The sequence below is a fragment of the Hevea brasiliensis genome, chromosome 11, assembly GCF_030052815.1.
Source record: "Hevea brasiliensis isolate MT/VB/25A 57/8 chromosome 11, ASM3005281v1, whole genome shotgun sequence".
Classification (NCBI taxonomy): Eukaryota; Viridiplantae; Streptophyta; class Magnoliopsida; order Malpighiales; family Euphorbiaceae; genus Hevea; species Hevea brasiliensis.
Window position 1 is genome coordinate 74,208,223 of NC_079503.1, and position 11,737 is coordinate 74,219,959.

The 11,737-nt window shown below is 33.7% G+C and overlaps 2 protein-coding genes across 3 annotated transcripts; one reads left to right on the plus strand and one right to left on the minus strand.

Annotated features, from left to right (window-relative positions):
* The first annotated feature begins 1,314 nt into the window (after window positions 1–1,314).
* Window positions 1,315–1,878, plus strand: LOC131170276 (phosphoglucomutase, cytoplasmic-like). Its single transcript, XM_058129335.1, has one exon. It carries the CDS (start codon window positions 1,315–1,317, stop codon window positions 1,876–1,878), a length of 564 nt encoding a protein of 187 aa, XP_057985318.1.
* A 1,352-nt stretch (window positions 1,879–3,230) lies between these two features.
* Window positions 3,231–11,432, minus strand: LOC131169209 (probable leucine-rich repeat receptor-like serine/threonine-protein kinase At3g14840). Of its 2 annotated transcripts, none has more exons than XM_058130162.1 (24): window positions 11,125–11,432; window positions 10,841–11,018; window positions 10,379–10,450; window positions 10,207–10,275; window positions 10,054–10,125; window positions 9,882–9,953; window positions 9,715–9,786; window positions 9,529–9,600; window positions 9,352–9,423; window positions 9,160–9,231; window positions 8,999–9,070; window positions 8,766–8,837; window positions 8,137–8,202; window positions 7,191–7,256; window positions 7,062–7,097; window positions 6,919–6,962; window positions 6,345–6,721; window positions 6,082–6,277; window positions 5,720–5,866; window positions 4,886–4,995; window positions 4,542–4,752; window positions 4,197–4,434; window positions 3,892–4,042; window positions 3,231–3,733 (listed from the first exon to the last, which is right to left on the minus strand). In XM_058130162.1, the coding sequence occupies exons 1-24, from the start codon at window positions 11,261–11,263 to the stop codon at window positions 3,389–3,391; spliced, it is 3,021 nt and encodes a 1,006-aa protein (XP_057986145.1). In that variant the 5' UTR covers window positions 11,264–11,432; the 3' UTR covers window positions 3,231–3,388. The 2 variants fall into 2 exon arrangements, with proteins under 2 accessions (XP_057986145.1, XP_057986144.1); XM_058130161.1 differs by having other exon boundaries at window positions 4,886–5,004; window positions 11,125–11,424.
* Window positions 11,433–11,737: the final 305 nt, after the last annotated feature.

The following is an 11,737-nucleotide window of genomic DNA, read 5'->3' on the forward strand; positions in this document are numbered from 1 at the left end:
AAAAAAATCTAAGTCAAGCAACTGAAAATGCGTTTGGGAACCTGCCATGACTTGTGAAAAAAAAAAAAAAACCGTATGGATGACTTTTTTAGCTGGTGTTTATTTATCAGACTTAAAGCTAATATATTTTATTTCTGTATTTGACCGTTGAAAAATAAAATAAAATAAAACTTATTCTCAGAATGCTAAATTTTTGAATGAATTATTCACTGCTCTCAAAATATATATATTATTTTTTATAAATATATAAGTGTCACTCCCCTATAAAAAGAAGAAATTAAAATATTTATTCAAATGAAATATAATTAAATATTTATTGAAATTCAATGAAAAAAAAAAAAAAAAATATATATATATATATATATATATATTTGTTGAATTTTTAGTTGTCAATCAATATGGAAATTTGACAAGAAATTTCTTGAAACTTTACATTAGGTATTGGCAATTCAAAGTACTTAAAATTACTCAGTTTACACGCTACGCTACCCGTCAGAGATGAATTTGACGAGAAAAATATTGCATAGTTTCCACAGTCAAACATCATATAAACGCGTTAAATTTTCTGGTTGTCAATTGCAGGATACACTTTGACCCAAAAAAAAAAAATTGCAGGATATAAAACCCTAAGAGCTGGATGTCATTCTAATTTATAATCATCATAATTCCATTGATAGATTATTCAACTATGTCCTATTACTGAAATCAGCAAAAAGTGCAAACTAATAATAATAATAATGGTATTGAATGCACGTGCACCAGAAATATTTAATAATTTGCCATTAAACAGTTGTTGGACTGTAAAAATTATAATGGATATCTTCACACTATAAATATGTACAATCATGATCACACAATTTGTAGGTGAATGCAAAATGCTATCTCTAGGAGCCTATTTGCATGGAATTTATTATCATATGTTGGACCCAGCAAGTTTTACATAAATGTGCCACTGATTTCTTAAAAACTCCAATATCTGTTAATGGAGTTTATTTACATAATTTTATATAACTATTTAAATATAAAATAAATAATTATTTAAATATAAAATTTAAATATAGAGGCCATTTTAATAATAAAACAAAATTTAAAGAATTAAATTATTTTAAATTAAAAAATAGTTAACAATAATCTTGCATGTTTCAACCACTTTTGTCGATCTCTATGTCAGTCTTGTTCGAATTCCTGGTGTTCGGTCTTGTCCACCTCATTGTCTTTGGACTACTCAAGCAATGAATTCGAACCTCTCATGACTAGATCGGATTTAGGGGTTCCGACCCTTGAAGGACTAAGTCCGATTTTTGGGTGTACTATATGGTAATTGAAGACAATATTTTTGGTGGAGATGTAATTGGTGTAACTAATTTTGGTGGGCTTGAGGGACAAATTGGTGTTGAGGCCTTCGATTCGGCAAATGATTATGTGAAATTGATGAAATCTATATTTGATTTTGAGTCTATAAGGAAGTTGTGTTCATCTCCGAAATTCACATTCTGTCATGATGCATTGCATGGAGTTGTTGGGGCTTATGCAAAACATATTTTTGTTGAGCAACTCGGTGCACAAGAGAACTCATTGTTGATCTGTGTTTCCAAGGAGGATTTTGGAGGAGGTCATCCAGATTCTAACTTTACTTATGCAAGGGAGTTGGCTGCTAGCATGGGATTGATTAAATCAAGTCCTCAAGTTGAACCAACAGAATGTGGTATTGCTGTTGATGGCAATGCAAATCGTGACATGATCCTTAGTAAAAGGTTCTTTGTTATTCCATTGGACTTGGTTGCAATTATTGCTACCAATGCATATGAAGTCATAAAAAAGAACACTGGAGATGATACAAGTTCTTTTACTTATGAAGCTATTTTTGGCGAAGATTAAATGCAAAATGAAACAAACCTTAAGTGAAGGTTCAGTTGGGCATTTGAAGGTTCAGTTGGGCATTTGAGCATATGATCAAATGCAAGATGAAGTAAGTTGAATAAGGTTCTGTTTTTCTTTTTTCGTTTGGGGTCTTCAAAATTGTACAGGCATTTAGCTTCTATTGAGCACATTCCATACAGATGCTTCCTTGAAGTATGATGATAATTCCAAGTCATTTTTCAGATTTTCTTCCTTGGAAACTTAAGAGAGGTATTGATACGTGTCTAATGTTGATTGGTGTAATTATTAAGCTGGTTTATGAAGCCGTTAAACAGTTAAGAGATAGAACACAGCTGATTGTAAAATCCAAGTAAGGATTGAATCTCTCCTATTTGAGTATTCTTTTTCTATTACCTTTTCTCTATTGGATTTGCATTAAAAAAAAAAAATGATATAGAGTAGCCACCAGTGAAAAATTCACCAATGATGTTTAAAAAGGAGATCTAAAATAAGAAAGGGAAAGAGAAAAAAGGAAAGAAGAAAAGATGAGAAAGAATGATAAATTTAAATATCACCAACAATCCAGGAGTTTATATATATATATATATATATTGCAAAAATTATTTAGGAAGATGAGTTGTGAATATTTAAATTAAAAAAAATAACTTTTAATCTTTTATATTAATAGGCAACATTTATTAAAGTGCATTACTGTGATTACTTGTCACCCTTTTTTAATTTATTATTTTTTATGCCCAAATTCTACGATTTTAATATGATAAATTGAAAAAAAAAATTTTGAGAATTGGTCTAAAATTCAAGATTTTTTTAAAGCAAATAAGCCTTAACTTTTACTACCTATTTACTTTTCAATTCGATTTGTAATAACTGAAAAATCTAACAAGTTTAATTTATTGATGTTCAATTGATGTTCCTATTCCTCCAAGAAGCTTGATTTAGTTTTACTATGCAATCATACGATAGTTACTTTTATGGGACAAAAGCCCGACCCCTCACATGCAGATATGAAAGTAGAAAAAAATAAAATAGACTTAATTCCACCAAAAAATTATTTCAGAGGTTTACCTAAATCATATATATATATATATATATATATATATCTCAAATACCTCATCTCTGGGATAATAATTACCGTGAGTATGTCTATCTAGTTTAGCTTGATTCAGTGACTGAAAATATATGAGAGCCTCTAGTTTGAATCCCTATTCCCTTAATATCCATACTAAAAAAAAATAAAAAACATCCTAGTGATGTACCGTAATCCTCACCTTTCATGTCCATCTCCAAAACACAAATACGTACTTTCTAACTATTGAGGGTGTTGGTTTAAATTGAAGTTGGGTATCATGTGAGCAAGCTTGGAAGTTTTCCACTTGCATAAATTATAGTATCTATGGTGAAAAAAGCCAGAATTTCACACATCATGGAAGTTGACAGCAGCATAAAGTTATATACTACTGCCATAACAATAACAATTACGTTTTAATCTCAAATTAGTTGAAGTCGGCTATACGGATGAAGATGATGAGGCAGTCCATGGTGTACCTGATGAATGAATGAGAGACCCAGTTTTGCTTGAACTATGAAGTGAAATTTGATCAAACTTGTTCATTGAGGCCCCAGATCCCAGTTGTTCAGCACACATACCTTGACTCACCACTAATTCAGGAACAGGAGCTCGGCCTTCAAGCATCTTTACTACTTCAGACATTATAGGCCTAAGTGCAGGTGAAGAAAAAGTGCATAATAATGCAACTTTTATCATTCTAATAGCTTCTTCCCTGTTGAATTGGGATCCCAATCTTGGATCAACCAGCTCCATTAGGTCTCCCTTTTGCTGTAAAACAAGAGCCTGAAATAACCACAGAAGAAATTGGCACACCTAAGCTTGATATCACAATGATATTCATATTCTGTAGAATCAAACAGATATTTATTTTGCAGCAATAAGTATGGCTTTTGTTGCATGCTTGATGCATCAAACTCAAAAGAACATGCCAAATATCTTACACAATCCATGAGGCAGACAAAATTTTCATCTGGTCGATATTTCATATTGCTTTTCCCAACAACAATTTCCAATGCAACAATCCCAAAACTGTATACATCTGCCTTATAGGTTAAGTAACCCCATAATGCATATTCCGGTGCCATGTAACCTCTGCACAATAAAATGCAATTGTATAACATTTGCCTCACTAAAATAAGCAATAAAAACAATTTGAATTGAAGAAACAAAAATATGCTACTAGAAAAGCATGCAACAAAGGTTAGTGAAAGGATGAAAAAATTAGAAGAAACAAATGGTGGCTCACATAGTTCCAGCAACTCTGGTGCTGATGTGGGTATTCTCTTCTTCATCAAGCTTGGCCAAACCAAAATCAGAAATCTTAGGGTTTAGGTCCCTATCAAGAAGTATATTAGCAGCTTTGATGTCTCTATGAACAATTTTCAAAGCAGATTCTTCATGCAGAAAAGCCAGACCTTTTGCTATGCCAACACAAATCCTTTGCCTTGTCTGCCAGTCCATTTTCAACTGGCTTTCCTCTTTGCCTATAACCAGCATACATAAGTTATCAATATAACCCAGTGGCCTAATTTTAACCACGTTATTTCAAGGTGCACAAACTACATATTGAAGATCTGAAAAGTAAGCTTACCAAACAAAGCATGTGCAAGGCTATTGTTTTCCATGTATTCATATACCAATAATAATTGATTCCCTTCAACACAACATCCAAACAATCTAACAAGATTTGGGTGTTGTAAAGCAGAAATCATGCCTATTTCATTCAAAAATTCTCGATGTCCCTGTTTTGATTTGGAAGAAAGCTGCTTAACAGCAACTATAGTACCATCCGATAGTGTTCCCTGCAGTAAGGAATAAGAATATTATGTAAACATTGTTGTTTCAGTTTATCTTTCACTTGTTAAGGACAAAAAATAAAATAAAGTAAAATGCAAAGATAAATAATTTTTAAACAAGGATAGACTTGTACTATACCTTGTAGACTGATCCAAAACCGCCTTGTCCAATCTTGTTAGCAGGATCAAAGTTGTTAGTAGCAGCTTTAATTTGTCTAAAGGTGAAGATACCAGTTTGCAGATCTAAACCTAAAAGTTCTGTACAAAAAACATGGCTAAGAATTTGAACAATAGTTTCTTTAAGAATTAAAGAAATGGAAGGAAAGAAAGAGAGAAAAATCTGCTTTAGAACTTGTAATTTTTTAATAGTTACAAAAACATTCGACTTACTGCAAGATTCTCTACTAATTTCTTACCAGATCTCTTCCTTAAAATAATATCATGTGAAACAGAAGAGCAAACAAAAAGGATAGAATTTTGCATTTGGATATGCCCACTTTAATTTCTTAATACTTCAATACAAGTACCATTTTGCAACTTCAAAATGGCTAGAATGTGCAAATTCTCAAAACATAAATGGTTCTGAGGATCTTCCTTGGATATTTGCTCAATCTATGAAAATTCTATCATATTTTATTTAGAAGTTCTAAAGCAAAGTCTATTGCTGGCAATGATATGATATTCACCTGATGACTGATTCAGCTGAAATGGTCATCATTGTGATCAGGCAGTGCAAAATAAAGTATAGAAAGGCTTCCATTTTAACAAAGCTACAATTGGTTTTGTGGTTGTACTTCCAGTTTGCCAATACCCTGATTCTTCATCAGAAGAAAAAGCATGCATATCTTGACATATAATTTTAGGCGAGCAACAATAGTGTCTATTTCAAGATTATATGACAATAGAATGTTGTGAATTATTGCAATGCTGTAATAATTGAACATAAAATTCATAATTTAGTTATATTCAGTACCTTGTTCTTTTACTGCCCTGCCTCCCAAATAACCCTTCCACCAAAGAGTGCCTACAACAATAAGAATGAGGAACGAAGGCAACACTACAGCTCCAGCCACAATGAGTTTCTTCCTTGTTCCTCCACCAGGAATAGGAGGCTTGAATTCTATGCAAAAATTGAAAAAAAAACAAAGAAGGTGATCATCAGATTGCAGTATATATACACAAGTCAACACAACCATGTGTAAGTAAGCTACACAATGAAAAAAAAAAAAAAAGCTACACTGCTTATAAAATATCATTATGCATCTTCAGTCTCATTCTAGCCCATGTCCCATACAAGATAACACAAAATTCCTAAATATAAGAGGTACAACTTGCCAGATTCCACATCGATTGCAGATATGAGAGGGCCATATGTTCCTCTAATTGGGACAGCTGTTGTCCCTTTGCTAGCCCAACGAAGCTGGATCCCTAAAGCTCCATCCACAACGAGTACTTTAAAATTCTGAATGGTCACCTTATCTACCCCTCCTGCTTCCTTTCGGATATCAAAATCCTTCAACACAAGTTTTTCCTACAATATACAAATTTAATCAAATCATCTTCTGTTACCGATAAGGTACATAAATGAAATTGACTACCTGGATATAAACATTAAATATCCGTCTCCCAAGACTGTAATAGGAGCTATTATCCCTGAGTACTATCTCTGCAAAGTGAAGCTTCACATTGTAATTCCCATTCACTAAACAGCGCACATAGTACGTAAGGGAGAGAGGTGAGAGACGTGCTCTTGTGTACAATTCAGAATTCTCCATCCTAAGGATGGATAAGTTTTGTGCTATGTAGTCACTTGCAGATCTATTTTTGTCCCAGAAATGTCCAGTATTACTAATTTCCCAACTCTCCCTAGTGGGAACATATTTTGCTGCAGCTCCTGACTCTTCATCTGCTACATAGCTGATGTCTCCAATGTTGGTTGCACCTCCACCACAATTTATATGCAATGAATATCTGTCTATACATGTTCAAAAAAAAAAAAAAACTGTCTATAAAGAGATTGCAACAAATTAATTGTAATTAGATGTTAATAAACATAAAAAGTCAATATTTTTCTCCTTTCGTTCCATTCTTCTTGGTGAAAACCAAAGAGGAAGGCCTCAAAAATAATAGGAGAATGTACAATGTATTTTGATAAAAAAAAATTATTATTACCTTCTGAACAAGCAAAGTTTTTCAGGCACTCGCCAGCAGCTTTTCTGGAAATAGTATCAGAGAATTATCAGCTTATATTAAAAGGCAAAAAGATAAAAGCGAACTAATTTTATCTTCAGAAGTTCAGTAAAACAAAATCTTACGAGTTATTCCCTCCTGAAGTGCTTTTAAACAAATTCCTAATGGATCAACAAAAAGATAAAGGTTCAGAAGTATGAAGTAAACTGAAATTTTTTCAAATAAAGAAAAGACCAGGAAAAAGGTGTTCTTACAACGTATCTCGACAAGTAGTTGGCAATGAGCTTTCTGTAAAATTATTGCGAGAAAGGTCTATTTCACTGCACATAAACATTCTTTTAATATTTCACTGCACATAAACATTCTTTCAATACTTTTACAATATAGAGTTGTTAGAAAATTACAATTAGCAACTATTTCAGATGTTCAGATATTTACATACAAAAATATTTACCAGAAGAAGAAGAAGAAATATTTAACTTCTTTTAGCTACATTTAATTTTCAGTAACCCATCAATATGATAATTTTTTTAAATCATTTTAAGTCCATTGTGATTGGTCAGGGCTAATAATAGATCTGGTCCAAGCCTAGCCTCAACTTTGCATGGCAGTTAAGCAAACCAAAGCCCTTTTTTTGTCCATAGGAGGGCCACTTGAGCAGGCCACATTATGGGGGTAGCCTTCAACTCCCTAAACCCCACCTTGCTAGATCAACAAGAAAATACCCACCCCCCAAATGCATAAGGAAATTGCTGGCTCTGGCTTAGGGATTTGATCCCAAGACTTCATTGCTCTCAAGCATAGGGCTTGAGGCACTTGAACCACTGGGCCAATTGTTAGGTTCAATGCTTGATATTACTATTAAAGAAAAAGAAAGCAATGAAAGTGAACAATTTAACACATATCTACATTTCCAAAATAAAGCAAGAAGCAAATTGAAGTTGTGAGTAAAATGAAATCGTTTCCCCTATTCCATATGGCAGAGTGGAATCTGCAACTGACCCTAAAGAGGTGAATCTTTGCCAAATTAGGAAGTTACAGACACAAAACAGATTTTTGCTTGTCAGTTTATGCAAGTATACATGCATAACAAAAAAAAAATACATATTAAGAATCAGAAATATGTTTCCCTAGGACAAAATAATAAAATACATAATCAAATAACTTCATATAGAAACAGATTTAAGTAAACACACATACGCACGAGTATCTCCATTCTTGAGCCAGTCTGGGATGGGTCCAGAGAGCAAGTTACTTGTCAAATACCTATTTATCAGGCAGCATCATGTCATTTTATTAGACACATCATTTTCAATTTGGTGGAGAGCAAGGTTAAGACAAGCACAGACACTTCAAAAATGCTTTTGAAAGTGTTAACATCATATAGTGTTCTCTTATACCAGGAAAAAGAATATTGCCACTCATCTTCAAGGCTCAAGCATCATTACTATTTCAAAAGGTTGTAAAGTGTAGTCGGAATTTTTTTTTTTTTTATGTTTATTCAGTGAGGATAAAGTACAGATTTTCATTAAATACATTGAGCATTTTTTAAGATGATGGATATGAAAGGAATAGGGGTCAAATTCCAAAGGGCAATCATATACATCAAGTGATTATCTAAATTTAAGTTATTATGTTTGCTAGGTACATTGTTAGCTTCACCAAAATATCGAGCTATACGAGTGTGATGGCTATCTAATAGTAATAAATTTGGATATGAAACTAGAATGTTGCATGGTTTTCATAGAGTTCATTGCAACTATTTATTAAGAAGGATATATATGAACTGCAATATATGCCATCTAGCCCTCATGAGCCTAGATACTTACATGTTCTCCAATTTTAGTAGACCTTCTAGATCTCTTGAAAGATTTCCTCCCAATCTGTTGAAACTGAGATCTCTGCATAGAAAAAAAAATTGCAGATTTCACAATAACAGATATTGCAGGGAAAATTGTTAGTTAATTATAAAGGGTGTATAACTCCAGTTATCTCAACACTCCAATTTTCTAGTATGACCAGAGGAAACAAAAAAGTTGGAGGCAAGTGAACAAAAGATTACAATTTTTTCAGTGATGGCCTTGCTGCTATATATAGTGGGATAGAACCAGATATATTGCAATTCCTCAGCATCCTGCAATATAATTATCTTCACATAAACTCATCTAGTGCAGCAGAAATATTCTGATTTTAAAGCATCCATCAATGTTAATAATGACTTACAATGACTCAATCCCTGTCATGTTCTCTAAGTGTGGAAACTCTGAACCTTCTCCATGTAAGTCACTAATCCTTCTACATTATACAGAATAAGACATAAGTAGCAGATTTGCAATTTTCAACTTTTCAAAAGCACGCAAAGATGTTGGGTTAAGTAAGATTGTAAGAGTAATTGACTTGAAAAGCACAACTTACAGTTCAGTTAAATTGTTCAAAGTAGAAATGCTAGAAGGAATAGGCCCTTCAAAACCACTAGCTTGAATCTCTCTGTTAGTATACCATTCAAAAGATTTAGATTTCCCCATGGAGGGAAAAGAGAAAAAAGGAAGGGCATGCATGGATTAAGAATTTGAGATAGAAAAAAGTACGTACAACTTCTGAAGATTTTTCCAGCTTTGAATAAAACTGGGTATTTTTCCAATGAAGTTGTTGCTGCTTATCCTACTGCATGTGAATGCAAAAACTAGATTAAACAATACTAAGCCTTAAGAGATTAATGTGATAAAGAAAATCTAAACCTATAACAAGGTGACATTGTTAAATGTTACAAGAATTTACAGCTCTGTTAGTTTGGTCAAATTACTAAGAGCCAGGGGTAAATTTCCAGTCAGATTGTTTGCACCAAGATAGCTGCAAGCAAAGGGAGAAAATCAATGTCAGTATACTCTATTATTTTTATTGAAATCAGAGAATATTTTCTGACAGAAAAGGTTAGAGAGACTGACAGAATCTCCAAGTTAACCAAGTTTCCAAGCTGAGGGGGAACAGTTCCTGAAAACATATTGTTCTCAATGCCCCTGAACAAATTCTCCCTCAATATTATAACAGGATGAGAAAATAGAACAAATATTTTTACAGTAAAAAATGATATAAAAGAGAAACATAGGGCTACCATACAAGGCTCTAAGCGTGGTAATATTTCCTAGATAGCTTGGGATTTTTCCCATTAAGCGGTTAATGGAAACAGACCTGCAGAATACACATGCTATTAATTCAGTATGAATGAGTATTCAAGAGCTACGGTAACATTGACTTACAGACATTGCTTACAGAAATTCCAACTTTGTAGAAGCCCATTCACTTGGTATGTTACCACTGAGGTAATTCCGAGTAAGATCACTGTAAATCAGATGAATATTCATAGATGAATTTAAGGTTGCAGTACAGTTTGCAGGTGTTAACATGTTCTAAACAAAGTTACCGAAATTAGAAAACTTCTTACAGTTTCTTGAGAAAAGGTAGTTTCATAATGGCACGGGGCAGCACACCAGCAAGATCTTGCGCTTTGAGTAATCTATTGTCCAAGAATGGACAAGTCTTAGAATTCCAAAATTAATTGCTAGAAAATCCAAAATTTAGTATTTTCTTTCAACTGAAAAAAAAAAAAATGGAAATTCTGATCATAAATGCAAATTGATAACCCCCTCCCCCGGACCCCAACCTAAAAAAGATGATATCTAACAACAGGAGCATTATACCCTTACACTATATCAATCACTGGCCGCACTTGCTCATAAAAACACCAGATTCTTTCAAATTATTAAGGCAATGTTAACTTGTGCTAAGCGAGCTTTCAAATCATGAAATAGAAATAGAGGATGTTGGTCAATTAACAATTATAATCCACAAGTAATTTGACCTTGAATTAAGAAAATGGGTCGTCGGAACAAAGAAGGAAGCTTACATGCTTTCAACATGACATTCACCCCCAATATAAGAACAATTGCAAGTTACAATATTGGCATAGTAAGGCCTATCCTTGGATGGTGGTGTCTTCCAACTTGTGTCATTACTGCAAGGATCTACTTTAAAGTTCCAATCTTTTTTGCCCAATTGGGTTGCCACTTCTTGCAGAGCTTGCGCTGCAACACACATCAAGCTCGTCACTTTCTGTAAAATTATGATTAAAATCATTTTTTTTTCCTTGGGGGGCGGAGAAGAAGAAGAAGAAGAAAGTGAGAAAGATACCTTCCTCAGGAGGAAGATGCCCTGCCTGTGCTTTAACTTTGATTGATCCAATGGCCATGAGAATCAGCAGTGAAATCATAGTTGAGCCAAATATGATCTCTAAAACTTGATGAACTTTTGCCATCTTCACATCCACCATCGTTCTTGCTGTCTCTACTCCGTACTGTGTACTTCCTGCAATGCTCTACAATCTATTTAATGGGCTTATGGCTTGTTCTTTTCTACGGTGGGGCTACTCACACCAATTATTTATTTATTACAAAGTTGCATGGAATATTTAAGGATTCATCACGTGCTGCTTTTATTCACCTTCCATAATTTGCCTAAAAGCCCGTGTGAATCCATTACATTTACATTATCCTGAGAGTACAAACAATTGGCAGAACAATGCTCACACCTTCAAGCTCATAGATATAGATCCATGGCCCATACCTTTGTTAAGTCTGAATTTGACAAGAAACGCTTAATGGGACCCAGTTGTGCGGGACTTTCCTTTTTCTTGGCTTCAGTTGATTACAGAGCCAGTTGAGCTCACTTGACCCCAAGCCATTATCGGCCAACCTGGAGACCATGATGATGGCCCTTATCTTTATCTTTATTGTCGGTATTATGA

What these genes read in the sequence shown, in the direction of transcription:
- LOC131170276 (XM_058129335.1), top strand. Translation starts at nt 1,315, where the DNA reads ATGGTAATTGAAGACAATATTTTTGGTGGAGATGTAATTGGTGTAACT.
- LOC131169209 (XM_058130161.1), bottom strand. Translation starts at nt 11,263, where the DNA reads ATGGTGGATGTGAAGATGGCAAAAGTTCATCAAGTTTTAGAGATCATA. An exon ending in CTACCTTTTCTCAAGAAACT is followed by an intron (nt 10,276 to 10,378) that starts GTAAGAAGTTTT and finishes TCTGATTTACAG; the next exon opens with TGATCTTACTCGGAATTACC. An exon ending in TTGTCTGCCTCATGGATTGT is followed by an intron (nt 3,734 to 3,891) that starts GTAAGATATTTG and finishes TGGTTATTTCAG; the next exon opens with GCTCTTGTTTTACAGCAAAA.